This window comes from Aythya fuligula, chromosome 1 (assembly GCF_009819795.1).
Source record: "Aythya fuligula isolate bAytFul2 chromosome 1, bAytFul2.pri, whole genome shotgun sequence".
In the NCBI taxonomy this organism is placed as follows: domain Eukaryota; kingdom Metazoa; phylum Chordata; class Aves; order Anseriformes; family Anatidae; genus Aythya; species Aythya fuligula.
Window position 1 is genome coordinate 146,040,173 of NC_045559.1, and position 23,804 is coordinate 146,063,976.

The 23,804-nt window shown below is 39.8% G+C and overlaps 1 protein-coding gene across 2 annotated transcripts in view; it reads right to left on the reverse strand.

Annotated features, from left to right (window-relative positions):
- The window catches only part of ANKRD10 (ankyrin repeat domain 10), a 36,734-nt gene extending 21,550 nt beyond the window's left edge, over positions 1-15,184 (reverse strand). The window contains exons 1-3 of one of the 2 annotated variants that reach the window (XM_032185533.1): positions 14,955-15,184; positions 9,097-9,249; positions 1,809-1,900 (exon numbers count right to left, since the gene is read on the reverse strand). In XM_032185533.1, the coding sequence (XP_032041424.1) occupies positions 1,809-1,900; positions 9,097-9,249; positions 14,955-15,155 (446 nt within the window). In that variant the 5' untranslated portion in view covers positions 15,156-15,184. Of the gene's footprint in view, positions 1-1,808; positions 6,719-9,096; positions 9,250-14,954 lie in introns of those variants that run through there. The other variant, XM_032185544.1, reaches the window with a different exon arrangement.
- Positions 15,185-23,804: the final 8,620 nt, after the last annotated feature.

A 23,804-nucleotide genomic window follows, 5' to 3' on the forward strand; every position in this document is an offset into this window, starting at 1 on the left:
TAAAATATCTTAATTAGAACTATAATATATGGAAATGGCCCTCTCCTTTTCTTCTTTTCTTCTAATTGAAGCCACAAAACTAAACTTTCAGAGCACCTACATTTTCAAGATGCTACAAAAATCAGGAAATCAGCATAACCATTAGAGATATGGGTCCAGTTTTCAAGCCCAGATGAGCCAAAGTTAATCAATGTCAGAACTGTACCTATGGATTTAGCCTAATTTAACATCCTGAGCCTGCGCACTACGTTCTACGGAATAAAACCTTCACCCTAATCAGTCAATTAACTCTCTCTCAGATGGCAGGGGCAGACTTTTATCCAATTCCTCCAAATGAGGAACATTTACGCTGCTCCATTTATGGGTTAGGACCTATAGAAACTGAGACCAGTCTATCCTACTCTAACACAGATGCAATTCAAAGTTAGAAAATTGCAAATTCAAGTGATTTCCTGTTCCTAAAACTGATAAAAAAAAAGTCAAAAGGCTGGAAACACATACCAAGTTTTTTGACTAGAGCTTGCAAATACAACATTAAAAAAGCCAAATTTCCAGTATGTAAATTAAAGTTGCAGCCACATCTCCAACCTCAGCCATTCCGCTCCTAATTTTGAATCTCTATGGATGTAACACTTTCTCTTCATTTACATCAGACTCAAGTCACTCATTTCATGCTGTTTATGCACTTCTGCAACTTCTCTTTTGATTGGAAGCTTTCTGAAAAATCACAAGATTACATACTAATTGATGATGATAATTAAGGTTTGCTCAATTCCACAGTAAATTTAAATCCAAGTTTATCTTAACACATCTGGAAGTGAGTGCAAAATGGGAATTTATGAATTTACAACTGATTTCATGAACTTGTCAATAACTGACCTTGCCAGCTGCATGAGTTACCTCACTGTAAGTTTTCTATGAAGTAATCTCTCATCTAAAGCAATTTGTTCATTACTATTAACTTTAAAGGTTCTCTATTTCCTGACTACTCTATGATACCATTGAAAAAGTTAAATTTTATGGCAGATTAATCAGGGCAGCATTACAAAAACAGTAAGATGGAAACCAAAGGGTAAAACAGGAAATTAACTACACGATTCTTATTTGACTTACAACTCAATAGTTTCATCACATTGCAGGTTAAAATACAGTAACTAGTTACCATTTAAGATAAAAAAGGCTAGTTCTAATTAAAACAAAGTTCTAAAGTATTTACATTATTATAAGCCATAGAGCTTATACTCAACATTTCTAGGTGAAAACTGCATCCATTTTGTCCATGCTGTAAGTTGCAAAAGTTTGTGAGATTTTCTGAATGTGTTTGCAGTACATAAACCTTTAAAGAAAAAAGTTAAGAGGGCAAATATACACAATACACTAACAAACAGCATTAAACTAACTGCAAAGAGTGTGTGAGAGAGATGCTATTTTGCACATAATGTTGCTTTTGCATTGCTTTCTGTATTTATTCACCAGTGTAAGGTGTAAATTAATTGCAAAAGTAACTACATACTAGATAAAGTGTATAATTTGGGGCCATCTCACAGAAGCGAGATCCCTTTTTTAATATATCACATATAAATGCAATACTAATGTAGCACACTGGTACAACTTCAGTTAAATAAAATTTACTAGACATGCAAAACATCTTGGGCCTTATTACAGTTGAACATGTCTAGCTGTCTTTTAATCATGTGTCTGCTGTTTTGATTTTTCTTTCTAGTATTAGTATCTATGTTTACCGGTCTAAGTTAGTCAGCTAAACACACAACAATCAACAACGACAAAAAAAAAAACACCTCACTTACTCTATTTGCGCACCGTGAGCCACAAGGGCACTTATGGAATCCACACTACCAGACCGTGCTGCTTTATGAATAGGAGTTTCACCAACATAATCCTGTAAAGACAAACTACATTTTGTCAAGCATAATCTTTCAAAAGATCTTATTTTTACACTACTCATTTTAATTAAGAAAGCAGATATATATATATAAATAAAGCAGCATTTATTAGCTAGCAAATACATCAGGTACTTAATCAGTATTTTAAATTTTGCAGTAGGCTTTCACATACTTTTAGGAACAACGATAAGGGCATCTGACTTGCATATACCTTTAGCTAATAACCAGGTAATCAGCAAAATCACATGGAGGAAGACTTGTTAACAAAGATCTATACGTACTAGTGGAAGAAGTTACTCTAATATTTATTTCCTAGAATCTTCATTCCCCAGCACCTTGCCCTAAGCAAGCCATCTCAAATTCAGAAGCACTATGGCCACGATTGTGGGACTATATTGCTTTCAAACCCCACTGTCACACTTACCCAGTACTGCACTGCACAATAAACACCCTCCAGGTGAGATGTATCTGTGAATAACTCTACTGTAACATAAGCATGCCCAGTGCTCACAGGCCAGGCCAGATCTCTCCTGAGACATGCACATTTGACTTCTGTGTCCTAAATACTTTCCTGTCTACTTTTATTCGTTTAAATTCCATTAGTGTTAACCATTAAAAGCATTTTGTTTTTCAGGCAACCCCTCTCTACAAGCTAGTTAGGTAACAGGGAAAAATCTACACAATTTTATGAATGCAATAGGTAAGCAGCAGGTGAATTCCATGCATCACGACCACAGGATGCAGATGAAATTCAGGACTTGCGATTAAACAACTATAATTAATTAAATTAATACTTAATTTTAATCATTATTAATTGATATTATTAATAGTAAGGTATTAGGAATCACAGAGAAGAATTCATAATGAAACATGGCCTTGGGGTAGCAAGTAGATGTTCAGTTAGTTTGGTTATGTTTTTTTCCATCCTCAACACTTCCAGTGCACAGCAAGCTTTTCCTTCCTCCCCATCCTCCTCCTTTCCTTCCCAAATTTTGAACAGACTTCACCGCCTGTTCCACTGACATTAAATATCGTCTGTGTGTGTGTACCTCATTCTGCTTCCCTGTTGTTTCTTTTATTAAAACATCACACTAGCTATTGAAGTAACGTAACACCTTTACCGACTTGACAGCCTTTACACACAATGGTGTTGTTCAACGCTTAGCTCTGCAGCTCTGGCTATGCTTCAGCTCTATCTGAAACACGAACACTTTCACAATATGATCCTACCACCATCCTGACTGAAGGTAATGTGCTTTAAATTGTCTGCCAAGCTTCTGAAAAATTCAATCCCATTTTCTAGATCATGTAAATGTAACTCGAAGATTAATTTTGGATTATGTTTCATACACTCTCAATCTGCTATTTGCCAATTTTATTTTACAGTAAAGTATTTTTATAATGCTACAAATTCACTAACGGTAAGCAAGTTTCCCATTGCTTAAGACATACGTAGCCAAAGAGTGATACACCTAGCATCCCCAGCAGGGAACAGCAATGGTACCAGACAAATTTTACCTTATAAAACTAAGGCAAATTGCTGAGGCTGACAGAGTTTGGAGACAGAAAAAAGCAGAAAACTCCTTGGGGTCCTTAGCGATTATGAAAGAGCCATACGCTCCTTCCAAAATGGCTGTCTGGAGCTGATGGATAGAAGACTGCTTTTCAATGAACTTTATATAATTCCTCCTATTTATAACTTTTCTAGAAATTACAGGAAGACAGACACGTTGAATGGAGGACACAATTTTATTAACTGTCTACACGGAAACTCATCCGGCACTAATTAATCCAGGATTTTCCTAATGGTGTAATACATTTCTCATCATAGCAGCTGTCTTCGATTCATCATTTTGTTATTATTTCCATTCCCCCTCTTCTGTTAGAGAGATGAACGTGTAGAAAAGAAGTGATTGGCCTCTCAATTTCGTTCAGCATTAGTATTTACAACCCTACCCCTAACTGGAAAGATAATCATCAAAACACAGCTCAGTCTAGGACAAGTTAGCTCATCTTGCCAATGCACGTGACACAGATGACAAAAATCTTTACTAGACCCACAAATCTAGCGTGCTGCCCAGTTAAGATCTAGATAGCTGAATTACGAAGTACTGCTGAGGGAAATGTTAGAAAGATAAGAAAGGACCTTTGCAAAAGAGCTCCTCACCACGGCGTTATAAAAATAAGCTGAGCTTGTAGCAGTTAATAGATGTGTCACCAATAACCAGAAAAGGGTTAGTATCTCAGAAAGAGAATGTATGTCTTGAGAAGGGCTTCTCTCAGTCACTGGCCCAGAAAAGCATGCACCTCTTTTCTAAAGCTAAAGATTTTAGAAAATACTTTCAGATCAGAATATATGAATTTAGATTCTTAGAGCACTCCTTTTAATTACGGCACCTCATCTTCCATCTTCACTAACATTCATTGCCATCTTTTGAAGTTCTACTACAGGACCAAAACTATTTGCTCTCCCTTTTATCTGAAATAGGTTCCTAGTTCTGCAAACAAAGAAATTCTCTTCAGGTTATGATCTAGATTGAATGGAAATATATATTAGTTCCACTGAAAATGGCTTGGAAATTTATGCGTTTTTCAACACATCCAAAGTTACCTGTAGAGGTAAATAAAGTGCTCTGAGACTGAGCACAGTTCTGTTTAGATTTAACAATTGGGATGGATGGTACTAAAAAGAAAAAACAATATAAGTTTTTTCTAAGAACAGTGCCTAGGTTGCTTGGCTCAATTTGCACATTACCACATTTTCATGCTTCTTTTCATTCTCATCTCTTCCATATGCCTTTTTTCCTTTTCTGAAGACAAAAGCAGGTTTTTTGTTGTTGTTGATTAATTTTCTTTAGCTTGGGGTCATGGCTAGATTACATTTGACTATTTCATTTTACTGAATAGGTATCTTGCTCTTCCTTCCTTACTCTTTTTATTTACATGCCTGGGTCTTTCATATCTTTGGCTTAAATTCTCTTCAGTAAATCTCAGCTTGTATTTCATCACTATGCTGCTTAGCCTCAGACATTTCCTCTACGAATTAAATCTCTCTCAAACTCTTTGCTTATTCCAATTCCCCTTTTAGGTATTTGTATTTATCCAGTTCAGTCTAAAGATTTTTTCCTCAATTTTGAGATCTACATTTCTGTTGGCTTTAAGATCTTCCAGTTCAACTTTGAGCAAACTTCCTATTTTCTTCTCCCAGTGCCTGGATACGATTCAATTAATCTCACTCACTGGTACTTTTATTCCTCTTTCATCTAAAAGTTACTTACCTGTAAGTTTTTATTCTTAAAATGTTCCCATGACCATTTACACCGAAGGCTTTTACCCATGTATACACTTGTACAATACTTCTAGTATTAATGTCCAAACACAGCATTATTTTACCTGACAAGAAATAAAAGCCAACTCCATTCCTTACTCAGCTGATCGAATGTCAAAGTCTATCAACTGATCACACTTCCAGAAAGTGTTCAGACTTCTTAGACCTAGGGCTCTGTCCCTTCTGAAGCTAGAAAGTAGAAGCTGGAGGAGATGGAACATTTTTCCTCTTTCTTCACTAAAAATTTGCTTTGAATTCATGATGGTTTCTCCTTCTGGACACAAAAGGAATGAGTCTTTTTTCCTCCCCACCAAGGGTATTAGTGTGTTTACAGTTCTTGAGAGTTTGGGTAGTCTAACCCCTCCTAAATCTGGCTGCCATCACTATCAAATTATGGTAACTGGTGGGATGAAAAGTAAGTTAACATCACCTGTAAGGATGCAATATTTCTTATCATTCCCCTTCAAGGCAGGCAACATGTTTTTTTTTGTTTGTTTGTTTGTTTCTTGGCCAATCAACGAAGGCAACATACAGTAGAAATATTTGATATGCTGAGGTCAGATGGAAAATATATTTAAATGAAGCAACAGGCTTTTTATCAGGAAGAATTCATGATCATCTGAAGCTAATACGCAAAGCAGCACAGAATCGGTCTGCATTGTGACAAGGATAAAACTTCATGGAAGTAGCAGTGTAATTGCTTTGCACTGTCAGAGTGAACTAAAGCAGGCATGAAGCTAAATGCAGGTCTTGTCTCACAATATTAAAAACTATTAGCAGGCGCTGCTCACTGAATATAAAAAGAAATAAGACTTTCTCTTGCACCCAGTGGCAGGTAGAAACAGGCAGGAATATTGCTTGGCACTTTGGCTTTCTCTGAATGTTTACGGTGACCCTTGTGAGGGGAGGGACTAGGGGTAAGTACTGCCTGCCAATCAGGAGAAAAAAAAAAAAAGACATGATTCTAGCCAGCACATACAGTTATACAAGAAGGCTGGACATCACGGGATATACTCACAGAATTTATTTTGGAGAGCAAGGTACAGGTGGGACAAGCAGCTTTCAGCGTTTGTCGTTCATTGCTGCTGCCTGAGAAAGGTCCCAGGCAACTGTCACCAGCACTGAGATAATCATTTTAATGTTTTCCTAAACTTCAGGGCAGGCAGCAGGGGCTACAATACCTCAGGGCAGATACGAGAAAGCACGTATGCAAGTTCTACTGAGTACCAGAGGTTTACATTAGGATTGAGAGACTCGAGGAGATTCCTTTTCAGAAGCTATCCTTTTCTTTTTCCAGAGGTGATTGGTTAGTCTGTAGCCAGTGACCAGGAGTCAGTTTGGAAGGAAAGCTTTACTAGTTTAAATATCAAGTATTCCCAGATCTTTCTCAGCATGTGTTTTGTATCCAGTGTCCATGGAACACTTGTCCTCACACAAGCATTAGCCAGTGACTATGTCTGTCTGAAGTACAGCATCAGTCAGCGAGCTGGAAGGAATAAACAAAATACACATCAGGAAATAGTGCTCCAAAAGCTCCAAAGTGTGGGTGGAAGCCCTAGATAATCACCTGGAAGAGCTTGGAAATTAAATAAGAAACTAGAATCACTTATAAAGCAGTGCAAATCAAACGAGAATAGTAGATTTTGACTGCAATTCAATAAACAACTGGAAGGAACTGGGGAGAGCAAAGCATGCACTGTGCTTTACATACTCGTGTGTGAAACATTCCAAGCTATCTGTGGGTTGCTTTGCTGTAGGTGTCACAAAGGTACGCTGCCTAGCTTTCAGTGCTCGTGCACGTGAAACCAGTGTGACTGACCAGCGATATCTTAACAAAGAGCTATTCTTGCTTCCACTGTCACTCTGAATTAACCAGAGATTTCTTCTTTTTATCAAACCAGATCTAAAATACCTCTTCTTGTATGCTCAATTGCTATTTTGTGGGGTCAAAAAAGTTTTTTACACAAGTGTAGTTTGATACTACTGTTATTAACACCATACAAGGGTTCCACAGCATCAGCTCTCGGTACTGTCTATGCTGGCACCCTTTGCCTGTCAGTATCTAAATCTGCCTTCTGAAGTCTTCCTAGGTCTTCCTATTATTTAGATTTGCTCTCATGACAGGCCATAGATTTATAAAGACTCCTGAGTCACTGGCTAGTCACTACGACTAGCCCTCTCTAGGACGGGATGGGTTACCAGTCTACTTTTAACTGCGTGTCATGCTGCCTTCTGCTTTCCCTTACAGTCATCTGCACGTTGCCCTCAGCCCATGGAGAGTTCTCTCTGTACTCCTCTCCTCTTCTGCTGGGGGCTAGCTACCACTTTCTTCTGAGTTACAACCTCACCCACTAGATGTTCCAGGAGAGTAAGCTTGTTCTTCAACTCCATTTCAACCTCACTGGTCAGTTCTTCTCTTTATCCTCTTAGCAGGAAACTTTCATTCTTCTCATTCATTCATTTTCATTCATTCTTCTCTTCTCATTTAGCAGATATCTGTACATCTTTATTCTGTGCATGCCATGTTTCCTCTCTAATCACAGTTTCTTTACGTTCTTACCTGGGCTCCAGATGCATTTCTAGTTCTTGTATTTTCTCTTCTGATGATTCTACCACTAGGCAGCAATAACTTAGTGTGTAAGTTACTTTTGTCAGGTATCAAGGAGAAGATGCGATCTATAGCCTCTGCATCCAGCCACCTTCATTGTTTCTACAATTCTCCTGGTGTCTCACAGCTGTTCTCAATGCACCAGCCTTCTTGTCTGAAAACTCAACACAAACTTCCCCATTTCTTATTTTTTGCATAACTTAAAAAAAATAATATAAAAACAAATCTAAAGGCAAAAGTTCAAGTTCTTCAGCAGTCTTAGCTTAACTCTACTGCATTTAAAACACTCTGGCCATTAAATATTTTAGGAAAAGTATGATGTAAGTTTAGCAAAACAGATTTTACAGATGCTGTGCTGTACTACAGCTCTAGTAAATGCATATGCTCTAGTAATAATTACTCTTAGAGGACATCATAAATCATATTTTGAAGTAATGTTGTAAGGGAATAAATCATGTATGCACAGCACACGTAATAGATCCGTTCAGTACTCGAAACATTTTCTCCAAATGCATGTTTTTAAGCACTTGATTCTGTTACCATACCAGAGTGTAACAGTCCTTTACGTGCTTTTTTACTGTATTAATATACTCTATATTACAAAATAAATTGATATCTATACCCATGGTAACAGTAAGGGGAAATTATCAATTAAAAAAACAAATACCCCCCATTCTCTCTTTGTTAGTCAAGTACATGTTTCTGATCTACTTGCAGGAAATTACTAGAAAAGCTTTGGAAATAATCTAAGAAAAAACGATGCAACCAAATGCATCTTAAAATAAATCACATCTTACTAGATTTTACTAGTTAGACGTATGACTAAATCAAGGACCACAAAGGTCTCGTGGTTCTGTAGGCAGTGGCAAATTCACTGGCTCATTTTCCAATTCTTACATATTAAGTAAGATGTTTCTCACTACTCTCTTTTTCCTTCCCTTAAAGATGCATTAAAATACCAGAGCATTTGGTAATGCTGCCAGCATCAGAGCAGCGTGGTACCATTTTGTTCAGGGAGAAAGATGTCAGCTCCTCAACCAAACGTTCTCCAAACCTTTAGTGGCCTAAAGTAATTATTAGTCCTACCTCTGCAATAATCACAAAGCCCTGTACCCAACAATTAAGTTATTTGACTTCAGGGGATGTTAAAAGTGTTTTACCTGTATGTGAACGTAAGGATCATACACACTGTAAAACGGGACCAAGACACTTCTTCCAAAATTATATGCAGACATAAAATACACATTAAACCATACCTGTTTGTTTATGTTGGCCCCCACTTGAATCAACCAATTCAGGCACTGTGGATGTCCTCCAAAAGCAGCAATGTGGGCTGGTGTTTGAGCAAAACGTGTTGTACTGGCATTTACAGAAGCTCCGGCTCTTACTAACTGTATTAGGCACTCCAGCTTTAAAGACATGAGGGAATAAAACCCCAAAAATGTTACACAGGTATGCTACGACACAGTTAGCACATGCTAAATAAATAAAACCCCAAAAAGTTAAGCTTACTAGCAAAATTTAAGTGGACACAAAACAAGAGAGAACATGAACACTGGATTTTCCCCTTCTTCCTTATTCCTGCTACCCCCAGCCACAGATTGTACCTGAAAAATACTAAATTCTCATTCCCTGCACTGAATTCTGACATTTATTTTTGGGATTGTGACATTTATTTTTGGGATGGGGAAGAGAGTACAAATAATACCTCAGTGTCAACCAGAAGAGCTACTTGGCTCACTTTTGTTAGGCAGAAAGTTTCTGATCTGGCAAAGCTGCAAACATGATACTAAACAGACATTATTAGCTAATGTTTGCCAAAACAAAAGTGTTGTTAGGAGATACGCAGACCTATTTTCAGGAGAGTTCAGAGGGAAGAAAACCAGAATACGCAAGAAAGATTTTAACATTTCTTTAGTATGTCACTTCTGAAAGTGACAGAACCTGATTATTAATAACCAGCATCATTACTACTATGCTAAATCTATACATGAAGTACGTTATGTTGACTGTTTTCCTGCTATTATAGCTGAAGAATTGTTAAAAGCAGCATGCATTTCTGTGGCTATACCAAAACCAGCTAAGCTCTTTCCTTTTTTAAAAGGAAAAAGAGTATTTTGTCACACTATATTCCGATTTATTTTCCTACCCTGCTAACCAGAAGTATCCGATACCCAGCTACTATATTTAAGTGTTTGCACCATAACATTTGTAGAAGCTGAGCGAACCGCAGCCGTGATGAGCTCAACTTTCAAAAATAGCCAAAAACACAAAGCTCCCTTCCTGTCCCACAGCACCATTGCCCTTTTGTTGACAGGAAAAGGAACGCACTATGCTAAAAAACAAACAGTTTAGTCTAGGCTTCCATTTATTGTGGGCAAAAAACAAACACCCCCCTGCCCCCCTCCCGCACACACATGCGGCAGTAAAACAAAGAAGCTCCACACTGACTCCGGGCACTGCTTTCGTGAAATGAAAATCTCCTGGTCAGCCTCGCATGGTTAATTAAAGGAAAGGTTTGTTAGCTATAGGACTGCAAGGGAATAATCTGTTCATAAAGAAGTGATGACAAAGCATCAAAAAGCAAGCTGGCAGCTTGATTATGGGTAGAGGCACAAACATCACCATTTCAGCGTTCTTCTCTGCCTCTGTACAATGTCCTTTTTTTTTTTTAACCTGTAACTTCCTGACACTGATGAGTTACATGCACAGGACCAACCACAGCAGTATTTTCTGATAGTTTTTCAGCTACATTGTGCACTTCAGCTGTATTTTTTTCCCTGTATAGTTCAAACACACAGATATGAACTCTATCCTGCAGCATATACAAAATCACTTTTTTTTTTGGACAGTAACGGATCTGATGTAAAAGTACCATTAACATACCATCAATTAAGTGTCCAAGGGGGAGGGGAACTGAGATTTCACAATGCTAACAGCTCTGGCTCCATAAATCTCAACATTACCAAAGAAAAAAGTATCTTTTCAAAAGCAAACAAGTAAGTTTGCTGAAAAAAAGAGAAAAAAATGTATATATATACACACATAAAAGAATACAGTAAAAATGGTGCAAGATAATTTGTAATTCCAATGCTAAATTACCCAAATAAACTTTGTATTTGATACCCGTAAGGCTTCATGCTTACAAGTTAGCACCCTAATATTGCTGTTAACCCTTAATAATTACTAATAATTGTAATCATTAATAAGTGATGTGATAAAAAAGCACCTTCTATACCAAAGTGTTTCTCTACTATAACTGCAAGCAGAAGTAAAATTCAGACAGTTTTCTAAAAAACTAATCTTTCAATATAATTAATTTGCAAACGCTTTCAGAAAAGCGCTGCAGCTTGAGGGAAGAATACATCCTCTACAGAAACTGGGCTGCATCAGCTTCCCTAATTACACGGACATCACGGCTTGCCAATTACGAGGGGAAAAATATTGGAACTGGTGCCCCCGTCTCATCTTGCGCTGTTTGAAGCTGCTTTATGAAACGCCTATGCGTCACCGTGGACTTTGTGTTTAAATTTTTAACTTCATGTTTAATTTCTTTTTTTTCCCCTTGTATCTCCCCCTCTCCACCTCCTACGGGGTTTCAACAATGAAGATAAGGCTTCCTCCCATTAAAAGCCGAAGCAGGGTTCTTCTGCACGGTGGCTGTCAGAAGCGCCTGCTTCTTTCTACGCTACTGAAAAACGAGGCAAATTACTCCGTGGACAGAAAAAGGCAACATACCTAAGGACAATGCCCCGCCAGAATACTTATGCTTCAGATTAGGACACGCAAGTCCGTTCTCATTGAATAACGTTTCAGAAGATATTTTCCACTGTATTGTTTTACCTAAATTGGAGGTTAAGCTGATTGAACGGAGACAACGGACGGGCCTCCATATAGGCCACAATGCTGGCACAGTACCAAGGAAGAAACGTGTGCTTTATCTGCGCTACTTTTGTTCCACAAGAAACAGAATGTACTTACTACTGTTTTGCTTCCTTTAATGTAAACAGTCAAACGGCAAAAATAAGAGTAGGAGAAGAGCACGAGCCAGGAGATATAATCAAAGGAAGCAAAAATTACACGTGCGAGCAGTTAATGAGAAAAATGAAATGAAAATAAGCATAAAACAAAGTGAATCAGTAGTGACTTTTTTTTTTTCTTTAAACACAAGCCCTTTATTTTCTACCTCCCTGGTAGCTTTTTAACCATTTTACATTCTGACCCATCTTCTTGAAAATCTGCATAACATCAGGGTAATTTAGGGCGCTATATAATTAACTCTAATTTGAACACAGCAGCTCTAATGGGAATTAATTTACTTCTCAGGATATAAGCACTTCTCTGCAGTGAGGGAAAACCCTGAAAATGGAAACTCCACCACAGATACTCAACTTGGCAAGTACATTTGGACGTGCTACCATCTGTGATCCGTACTATCTTCCAGAAGGAGGGGCTGGACAGAGGTCCACACTGTCACCATAATGTCAGATATTGCAACCAGGAATTCTTACCTACTATTTTTAATGGACACTGATGGTAATTTAATTATTACTTGTAAGGTCTACAGGTCTGTTTCATAGTAAGCTATATAATTATTGAAAAATACTGTCTTTTTTTAGTCTTAAGATACCATGTTTTTGTTGACTAGTATTAGATCAGTATTTCCCCAATAAAAAGCTGTATTATCTTTTGCATATTCATCTCCAATGGAACTTTTGTTGTTACTTCCCTATCTGCACATCTGCAACCGTGTGCGCAGGAAGGCAGTTCTACAGCTTTGTTTATAAGTGATTTTGTGTTGTCCTTTGATGTAAGGGGGGCTTTCCTCTACGTACAGCTTGTGAAAGAAGTGAAGAAACATCCACAGATTGCTAAAGGTCACCAACCCTAGACTGATGCTCTGTGTGCATGCACGTCTATGCGTAGGAATTGTTTTAGACTTGCTTGAGGCAAGTTGTTCCACAAGTACTTCTTCCCAAAAATAGCTACATCAGTTTTGTCATTTCAGTCTCTTACAGAGATGCAGTTAGAAACATTCATGTCTGATGGACCATGCTGCTGAAGTGTCCTAAACCAGAGCAGCAATGAAGTTCTGGTGCCATTTAATTTCTTGCAGGCAAAGAAAACCAAGTGCAAACCCCAATTAATCTAGCACAACAAAGAACCACTACTGCAGCAAAAGAATCTTGTTCAGTCATTTTTGAAACGTTCATTAGGAGTTAAAGTTGTAAGACCCTGATATTTGAAGAGGCAGGAAAGCTTTCTGTTTGCAATTATGAACAATCTTAATTTGAAAAAAAAAAAAAAAAAAAAAAAAAAAAAACAATGAATAAGAACATAAAGACATGCATATGGATGTCCACTAAAAGCAGCTATTGTTTCACTTTTGGCAATCGCCCCTTAGCTTGTGAAAGGTTGATTTATGACTACGCCAAACGAACACAAAGTAAGTCAAGTCTGAGATCCAATTACAACCCTGGAACTTTTCAAGTGTGTCGAAACACTGGCGGTTCCGCCCAAACATCGGCAAACACATTTTTCACTGGGAGGGTGACTGAGAACTGGAACAGCGTGGGGTCTCCTCCTCGGAGACCTTCCAAAGCCACCTGGAGGTGGGCCTGGGCAGCCCGCGCTGGGTGGCCCTGCTGGACCAGGGCTTGGAGCAGGCGGCCTCCAGAGGTGCCTGCCCACCTCGGCCGCTCTGGGGTTCTGTTGCACAGTCCCTGCCTCAAAGGAAAACATTACCTAACAAGACTGTAAAACGTGCAGATGACTTTCGTACGTTGAGGCTGCTCAGCCACAAAGCTTTTTAAAAATACGTATATGCAAAGTGATATCGAAACGTTTGTAGCTGGTGTCGTCTTTACAAGTTTCATTTCACTTGAAAAACGCTCCCGCCCATTTCACATGCGACAGCAACAAAACAACACCACAAATCAAATTTGATGAGGATACCTAAGAACAAACACAAGCTTGCAAAACGACTCGCTCCCTTCAGCAGCTTTTTCTGCAAGAGTCTCTTTGACGGGAAGAGAACGTGCACGAGAGCTCACGTATCCAAGCACGGCTGGCAGAAAGCTAAAAATACTCGAGGAAAACAAAACAAAACAAGGCACATGCTTGAAGGACAAAAGCAAGACTCCCACGTGCATGCAAAAAAAAAATAATCCTATGATAATGGTTAAAGGAAACCGGAACCATAAATGCACGACAGGCAGAAAGCTTTGATGCCAATTCAATATCTGCACGTTTTGTATCAGCTTACTTCAGGTCAAAATTTATGGTACCCCATTTCTGAACGCAGAAGATTAGCTTCTGGTAGAGAGCAGGGTGTTTTTTGTCTGTTGCTGTGGTGGTGTTTAAGACCGGAGGATTGCTCAGCCGTGCTTCTAAAATGTTCGCTGGGTACCGCAGATCAAATCACTCAGGGTACAAAATGCATCTCTTAATGTACTTGCATTATGTCCGCCTAAGTAACCCTCATTTTCCTTCCCTGGCAGACAATCAATACATAAATAGAAATATATTGTGACCGGGAGGGAGAACGAGAACAAAAGGCCCTCAAAAATCAGAAATGAGACATCGCCGAGGAAGAAAAAAAACACCCTCCAGGCCTGAATCCTGCACGGGCTGGCACGCTCACAGCGTTATAAATAGACAAAGCATATGTAAAGCGAAGAAATTAAGATTTGAAGGCAAAGATAATTCAAAGAAAGGTGGTTAGGAAAAAATCTGGTAGCCGGCTCCTCGCGCGTGCCCCTTCCTGCAGACGGCGATTCGCAGCTATTTGAGCGCGTCAATCCCACGAGGGCTATTTATAAACCCGTTTATTTTCGTAAAGGCACCAGCAGCCTCCTCCAGCAGCCCGCAGCCCCTGCTCGGAGGCTTGGGGGGCTCACGCAGGGCTCTCGGGGGGCTGCAGGGCGATGCCCCAGGGCAGGCGGCGGCCGCCCCTGTGAGGGGAGCGGGGCGGCGGCGGCGCCTCCCGGCCGGGCGCGCAAGGGGCTAAGATGGCGCCGCGATGCGCTGCGCGCCAGCCGGGCTGCCGCCATCCCTCTCCTCCTCCTCCTCCTCCATCCCTCCCGTCCCTTCCTTCCCCCCCGCCGGGCCCCACCTTGCCGAAGTGCGCGGCCCAGTGGATGGGCGTCCATCCGTAGAAGGAGTCCTCGGCGGCCAGGTCGGAGCGGGGCGAGCTCTGGAGCAGGGCGCACAAGGCGGGCAGGTCCCCATCGCGGCAGGCGCGGTGCAGGGGGAAGCGCAGGGTCAGCAGCTCCTCGCTGGAGAAACCCGCCTCGGGGCCGGCGCCCAGCGACATGGCGGGCAGGGCGAGGAGAAGCCGGGCGAGGCAGGGCAGGGGGAAGCGGCGCCGGGGGGCGAGGGGAGGGGGGGAGCGGGATGGAGGGGGAGAGAGAGAGGAGGAAGGAGCGGGCGGGGAGCGGCGCCGGCGGCCGGCAGGCACCGAGCACAAAGGCGGCGGGGCGGGCACCCGCGGCCAGCACCGCCCCTGGAGGGCGGGGACGGGCAGGAGCCAGGCGGGCGGCAGTCCCCTCCTTCTCCCCTCATCCCTTCACCCCCCTCTTTGTGCCCCCGATTTCCCTTCCCTTTCAGAATTGCCCCCCAAAATGCCCCCCCCCCCCCCCCCGAGTACTCACTGAAGCAGGTTGCGGCAAAGCCGTGCCTCATCGACCCCTAGCGGGGCTGCTGGTGTGGGCGCTGGGCTGCCAGCACAATATATAGGAATATATACAGAATGGTTTGGGTTGGAAGGGGCCTTAAAGATCACCTAGTGCCAGATATACAGGACCACAAAACACCTCGAGTTGGAAGGGACCTTAAAGACCAGCTAGTCCCACCCCCCTGCCATGGGTATATACATACGGGGTATATAGGTATGGTGTATATAACCTGTATACAGGATATATAGGTATGGTGGTGTTTTCACGCCACATCCCCAGCAGAAAGCGCGTTCTGGCTGATTTCAGTGCTCTCCAGCGCTCGGAGATGGCTGTGGATCTGTGCTACATAATGGGTTGCAAAACAAAGGATAATTTCGTTAGGGGCCGAGTCGAGGGATGGTGCCAAATTTTTACTTGCAACTTGAAACCAGTCCTTGAGTAACTGACGCCACAGAAGCCTTAGGAAACTTTTGTTTGTTGCTCCCAATTATTTTCTGTCAAAAGTATTTGCAAGACACTTTTCAGGCAGTAGTAAACTCAAATTGATGGTAATTTGTTTGTGTAAATCCAAGTAGATTCATTTATCCCCCCAAAATCGACGGATACTTCTCTTTCAGTACACACTATTAAACGATGCAAGCAAGGAATCATGTCCTGAGGCAAATGAGCTGCAAATCAATTTTTGTTAAAAGTACCAGGAGGCCTATACAATTTTAAAGGGTTTTCTTTAATATCAAGTGAAATTGATCATCAAACACCTTTTAGCTATTCTGTGTGTACCTCACCAAAATAAAATACTACGTTTCTACAAGGCTGTCAAGTTATAAATCTCAGAATAATGTGTAGAGGAGGGTGAATTACAAACGAGCCCTTTTGTAGCTGGTTACACTGAAGCACAAAAAGCTCAGTGCTTTGTCCAGGGGAGGGAGTACTTCCAGCTACAGCAATTTTCAGTTCAGTGCCTCACCTTTTGCCTTTCAAAAACGTTCAGCTGAAGCTCTGAGAGTTTACCATCCTATAGACGCTTCTCTTTCTGGGTTATGTGGATTTTTATTTCCCATATCAAACTTCTCTAGGCAGATGCTAACCATTTGACTTGTTTTGGGACTAAATAACAAAGGTTCCATAGGATAGCACAGTTGAAAGAAGGAAGCAAAAAACCAACAGCTTACGTTATAAAAATGGTCGTTACCAGAATGGCTGGTATTAAAGAAAACAGTTTCTTAGTTTGAAAACAGGCAAGCTGTTTTTCACTGCGCTGTGTACAAGCACTGACATTTATAGTCACTCGTGTATTGTTTGTAACTGTCATAAAAACTGATGAATATTTAAAACTTGGGTTATGGGGAAGATGAGCAAAAATTAAATATTGCGTTACTGAAGATTCATATTCAAGATTTGCATGTGGTTTTTGTTTCTTACCGGCATGTGGAAACTGCCATACCAAATAAAGACAGCGGTCTGTCTAATTTCCTTATAGACACTGTCATTAACGTATTTACTTTCCAGCACTGCCTGCAAGATAGTCGTGTGCTGTTATATCTCTTACAAATGGGGAAGTGTAACACTGCGAGGGGAAGTGGCTTTAACAGTGACATGCAGGAATCCTGCTGGTGGAACTGAGCTCTGGCATCTTTGCTCACCAGAGGGCCTTGTGGCTGTCCAGAGGGACCCCGACAGGCTGACAGGAATCTCATGAAGTTAACAAGGAGAAGGGCCACCCAGCTGGAAAGCAGCTCTGCAGAAAAGAAGCTAGAGGTCCTGGTGGACAAGAAGTTGAACGTGAGCCAGCTATGTGCCCTTGCTGCTAAGAAGGCTAACTGTATTCTTGGTCACATTAGGCAAAATGTTGTCAGCAGGTCAAGAGAGGTGATCCTTCCCCTCCACTTAGCATTGGTGAGGCCACTTCTGGAGCACTGTGTCCACTTCTGGGTCCTCCAGTACAAGAGTGACATGGACATGCTGAACAGAGTCCAAGGGAGGCCACCAAGATGATGGAGGGCCTGGAGCACCTCTCCTGTCAGGAGAGGCTGAGAGCTGGGACTGCCCAGCCTGGAGAAGGGAGGCGCAGGGGGATCTCATCCATGTCTGAGGGGAGGGTGCTGAGAAGACAGAGCCAGGCTCTTGTCAGAGGTGCCCAGTGCCAGAACAAGGGGCAATGGACACAAAAAGGCACCCAGGAACCCTGGCACAGGCTGCCCAGAGAGGCTGTGGGGTCTCCTCCTTGGAGGCCTTCCAAAGCCGCCTGGAGATGGGCCTGGGCAGCCTGCGCTGGGTGGCCCTGCTGGGGCAGGGCTGGGGCCTCCAGAGGGCCCTGACAGCCTCAACAGTTCTGGGATTCTCTGATCTCAAGTTTCATGAGTAGATTCCTTGTTATGAGGTCAACCTTTTTTATCTCCTTGCTAGTCATCTACACCAGATATTCCAAAATAGACAACTGTAGTAATCACCATATGATACTGGTTCCTTAATCAGTTTGTAGTTTGCATATAACTTGGAGACTCATAGCTGTCTGTTTTTTTATTGTGATTAATTATCCATTAAAATATAAAAATAGGTCATTTTTAATATTCTGCTTTCCTATTGACTTCTGTAATATATTTTGGCAATGGGCTTCGTAGGATAATTAATTTTAAATGAAATTTCATTAAATTGTAATTAAAAATGTTTTCTTTAACTGCTGTCATATGTTGTGAAATGGGACATGGGAATTCTGGTTTTAATTTTTTTTTTTTTTTTTTTTTTTTTAGTCTTCATTACAATTACATTCTAATTCATTCTTTTCTCTGTCATTACCCTAGTTACCCTCTGTACTGAACAGTACAAGTCTTAAACATATTTTTGACAATCTTTCCGTGCAAAAGTTCAGGTAAAGAGAATATAAATCTGTATGTAGTTCCAACTTCTTTCCAGATGATGGGTGTGGTCTCCCTGACATATATAGCTGCTGTTACCGTCTGTGTGCATGTAGAGTGAGTCAGGAAATCGATGGTCATGGGTTAAACTGTAATTTACACTCCTTTACAAAAAAAAGGAAGCATTAATATATAAAAATGTGTCAGGTTCTGCATTTTCTGCATCAGGATTGCATTTTCTGGTTTGTCTGAGGACAGATTTTAGCATTTAGTGTGTTTTATAAACTAGAATTTTTTAACGGAATACAATAGCTAGTATGCTTACTGTATTATACACACAACAAAATATGTTCCTAATTGTTATGACTTGGAAGTGTTCATCCACTATGTTTAGTCACCCATATTTTTGTGTATTTCAGAAAAAAAAAAAAAAAAAAAGGGAAAAAAGACACACCTTATTTGCAGGCCTATTTGCATTAATTTTGTCCTCAGTTCTATTCCTGGTCTTTTAAGGGAAGTGAGAAGCTTTATTTCAGTTTCTGTCTGTCCAAGGTGGTGGGTCTTATGTTTTGCTGAGGAATGAAACAGAACTAAATTTCCCTTAAGAAAGAAACTGAAAAAGACACGAAGAGCTTATAGGCAAGGCAGGGTGGAGGAAGAGATTGGTTTTATTTTAGCTAAGCTTGCTTTTCTGTTCTCTTTTGGCTAAAGGTTAAGAAAGAAAATAGTCTGTAAATGAGGACTTCTTGAATTTTCAATAGAGCCTAGTAAGTATACATTCAGATACTGAATAAATTATTTTAAAGTGTTGTGTGAAAAATTATTTGCTGTTTTACACAACTGTGTAATGTACTCAGTGTCCTCTCTTTGCCATTCTGATACAAATAAATTATATTTGCCCATTTTTCTTTGCAGAAAGGTTGAAGATGGAGCATTTTATGACAACTCATGCAGAAAGGTGTCAGGTATTTTTCTTAAAAACAAACAAACAAACAAAAAAGCCACCACCACAACAAAACCACACAACCCTCTCCCCCAGCTATAGAATTTCATTGAATACATAGTACCATTCAAATCCCTCCTTCCTTGCTATGGCAAACTTGCCTTGGTTAACATTTAGGGCTTTATTTACATGCTCGTGCATGTGAGTCTAGTTCCATTTGAGATGCCCAAGAGTATTCTTCTGTGTTCAGCTGCTGCTGCAGCAAAAAGTGATCAGTTTACACAGGTCCCCTGCCGTGCCTGTACAGACCTAATCTATCCTGGAAGTCCACAGGCTTCTTAGGCTACATTAGGCACGTATTTTCTGACAAGCAGATCCTCCATAAATGTAATTTGCTTTAATCGTCCTAGTTGCACAAGGAGTTCCTCACGTTTTATCTGGTCCCAAACCCCTTAAAATAGCCTGTCTTTGCAGGATGTTGTTGGGCAATGAATTCCTTGCTGCCCAAGTCCAGTTTTGGGTCAGTGGGGCATAACACTAGCTAATTGTGTTTCCTTCTGTTCACCTAACGGGAATCTAAGAGGGGGATTTTGCAAAAGGACAAACTAATTCAGACATTACTCATTATTCATTCTATTTTGGATCTCTGTGAACCATGATGAAAATGTGACATTTCTTTAGATGCCATGAATTTGTTTTAGCAACGGTGAGAAGCTTTCCATCATTTTCCTAGTGTAAATAGAGTCTGATTCATCATCTTCAGGGACTAGTTCAAAGATTAGCTTTACTTCCTGTTTCTGCTTGCACGGAAAACCACAGCTGAGTGGTGTACCACTTGAAATGTTTTCTTATGTGGATTTTTTTTTGCTATTTTCACCTTTCTTCCATGAAGACCAACTGTTTTGTTGGGATCATTCCTAAAATAGAATAGGAAATAAACATTATTCTTTCAGATGGAAGTTAATGGTAGAAACAGCTGGAACGTTTTGTAAAAGTTAATTTAATAAACATAAAAGCATTAGTGCTCAAGTGCTAAAACTAAGTTTGCATAGTATGTGAGGCCTCTCAGGGCACAAAGACCAGAAAATTAATAGCAGCAGTAGCTGCTAACATGGAAAAAAAAGCCATGAGTGGAAAAACAGTAAACTGAAAGTCCTTTATCCTCCTTTCCAGTCTTCAGTTCTCAGAGTTTTGTCTGGCAAGGAAAGCAGGGAATCTGTCTGACTTTCAAATAATTACTGATGTATTACTCCATTGCAAGCAAGTAGCAAGAGCAGCTGCTTGTTGTAGCCAGAGCCAATTTCTCCCTTTCCCATCCCCCATTTCTTACTGCTTTCCCTGGAGAAAAGCTATCTCACTATTAAACAAACTAGGGTTGGGTTGCAAGACATATCAAGATTTCATTAGAAAAACATTTACTCATGCATAAAGAAGCCTTTTTAAAAAAAAAGCTCACTACTTAGGAAACGATGTGATTTTGTGGGTAATAAATAAAAACAGATTTGTTATGCTACAGTTGTAAAGTTGCCATCTTTTATGAGCCTGGGAAGAGTGACCTTATTCATCATAAGGCTTTGTCAATTCTGCCTCCACGCAACTATTCTCTTCCTGATACGTGTGACTCATCTGGGCCATGCTTAACAGAGGTCTAGTGCCTAACAAGTAAAGGATTTAATTATGTTTTTTGGCTTGTTGACAAACTGTCCTTCATTTTTCCACATTCCTTATGAGATTTAACTGAAAGTTAACGTTTCTTGAGAGACCAAATACCAGCACTGTAGTAAAAACAAAACAAAACAAAACATAATTCTGTAAGAAATCAGCATCAAACCATTTCCATTTATAATGAGCATAAATGACAGAAATAGAAAGGTCCTTCAATGTCCTTGTCTTAAAAATAAATAAATAATAATAATAATAGTAATAAAAAGATCAAGATGTCTCTATTTATCTTTACATTTAGGATGAATATAAAAGTGAATTCCCGAGTACTTACATGCAGGAATGATCTTTCATCTGAAAAAAATGCATGTCTGTGTGGAGGAGTGTTGCTCAAGTTGCTCTTTAAGTAATTCACATGATGACTCCCTGAATTCCTCCTGGTATTTCATTAGAGATGCTGTCTTCCTCCCTTGCAATGGTGAGTAGCTTCCTGTGGTTCAGAGACGGGGGAAGCAACCTGTACGTGTTACCTGAGTTGTGCTCTGCAGCATTTTGAGATTGAAGAATGCTAAGGACTGCATGAAAATTTCATCTCTTGCGTCCAGAGGAAGGATACCATGGGGCATTGCACATTGTGACTCCTGGAATTCATGGGTGCTGGCATGGAGTCTGTGCAATTAGGCATAATAATCCTCTCACACCAAACAAACTTTCCTACGTCAAGAACAACATTTTCGTAATTACTCTACGTACTGTTTTGATTTGTACTTGGATGGAAGCTTGAAGCGTTTACCTATTTTTTATTTAAAAGTTAAATGAAACAAACAAACCTGTGAACTGACTGCTTTTACCCAGATGTGGAGGTAATAAACCAATTTATAATTTTACAATTCAATAATCTGGAAATCTTTCCATGGTAATAAATAAATAAATAAATAAATAAATAAATAAATAAATAAATAAATGGAAAAAATGTCATTTGCTCTTACAAAGAGAACAAACAAAAATCTTGAGAAAGGTGAAGTGTGTGAAATGTCTATTTCTGAGCCTGGCAAGTGTTCTTGAAACCCTCAACCTGCTCAGTGAGATTAGGTGCTGTGTTTGAGGGTTTTGGCCCTTACTCATTCAAGAAAGAGCGTGCTCCTCCCTAAACCGTGATTTAATCATGCAGTTGTAGCACCGGCTTTTTGTAAGAGAGGATGGTGCCTGGCATTTAAATTCTTCGTGAAAGAGTGAAAAGACGAAGCAGCCTACGTTATCAGGATAGGTTTCTGTTCTAGCTAGCATAACGTGAAAGGAGCCATCTTGTGGTTGTCTCTTCTGCAAATAAAATCTTGCAACAATATTGCCCTGAAAAGCTGAAGTTGCATCCATACTTCTGTGATACTTTTTCTTCTACTTGTTCAGAAATGTTACATTTTGAGTAATTTCAAGAAGAATCTTTTTCCTTCTATCAGATATTTCATTCTACCAAATATTCTGAATTAAAGTAACACACGTAACTACTCATACAGAATCAAACTTGATACATTCAGTCTACGTCCCCTACTAGTCAATCCACCCCAATATTTGGCAGTCCTCAGACCTCTCGCATCCTTTAACCTGTACTCTAAATTCTGGTTTAAACTGCAGTCAGCATCATACCCTCTGAAATAGGACGATTGTGGTAAAACTACTTTCTAAATAAATGCTAAGTGATGTATGTATGTATGTATTTATTTATTTATTTAATAAACTCTGTTAAAGTGTAATCCTTGGGAACTACATGCATTCCAGGCGCGAAAAAGCAAAGTATCCTTTGCTCCTGGACTTCAGCCTTGACTTGGAGAGACAATGTTTTGGCAGTAAATCAGTGTGATTTCTTGCTCTCTTTGCCTCTGTACAACGACACTTATCTGTTTTAGAGTCTGATTAATCCTTACAGTCCTGAGCACGTACAAGCAAGTTTGTTTTACATAGATTAGCTATCTGATGTTTGTATTAGTTTAATTAAATATATTTTTAAAAAATCACTTAGTTAACTCAAAAGTTATGTATAAACACAAGCCCCTGCCATAGTCCCTGAAGTTCTATATCCTTAATAATACTGAGTAAGGTTCTGTATGATCCAACTTGGATAGCAATTTATCTAGTACAGTTGTTAACAACTAATTGTAACTTCACACCTAAGGGTGCTGAAAGTACAGAAAAATGTTACAAATGTCATTTGACTGCCCTCTCTCTATGGACTGAAGGCAAAGATGTATGAAATCTATATTTTCAGGTAAATTTATTCATTTATTTCAACTAGCAGGTAAGCAATGCCTTACTTCAAAATGTGGAATCATTTGAGGTTTTTTCTGTTCTTTAGTCTAGAAGAAAAGACTTTTCTAGGAAAATGCAAACCTGGAAAAGGGATTTTAAGATGAGACTGACTACTTGTTCCTGCTGGAATGGCAGGTACAGTTTGAGAAGACGAGAGACAGGATTGGTACTAATTTTTCCTACAGCTGATTTTGGAAGACAATATAAACATTTATTTTGGAAAGTTATTTGAGCCATAGGATTAGAATGAAATGTTATAGGACTTTCAGTCAGAAAATAAACATTAACTAGGGGAAAAATCCAGCTTCGTGACAGAAAATATTTGAACTTTTTTTTTTTTTTTTTTTTTTTTTTTTCCATTCAAAATATGCTTCCTTTGCTTTAAAACTGGAAGTAGAACTTTCTTAGATGAAAATCTGGTTTCTTTGAAACTGTTTTGCTTCAAATTAGTAAAATAAAAAGTCAAGTTTAATATGAAATGTTTTTCAGTTATTAAATAAGATGCTTAAGTTGATTTTCATTTT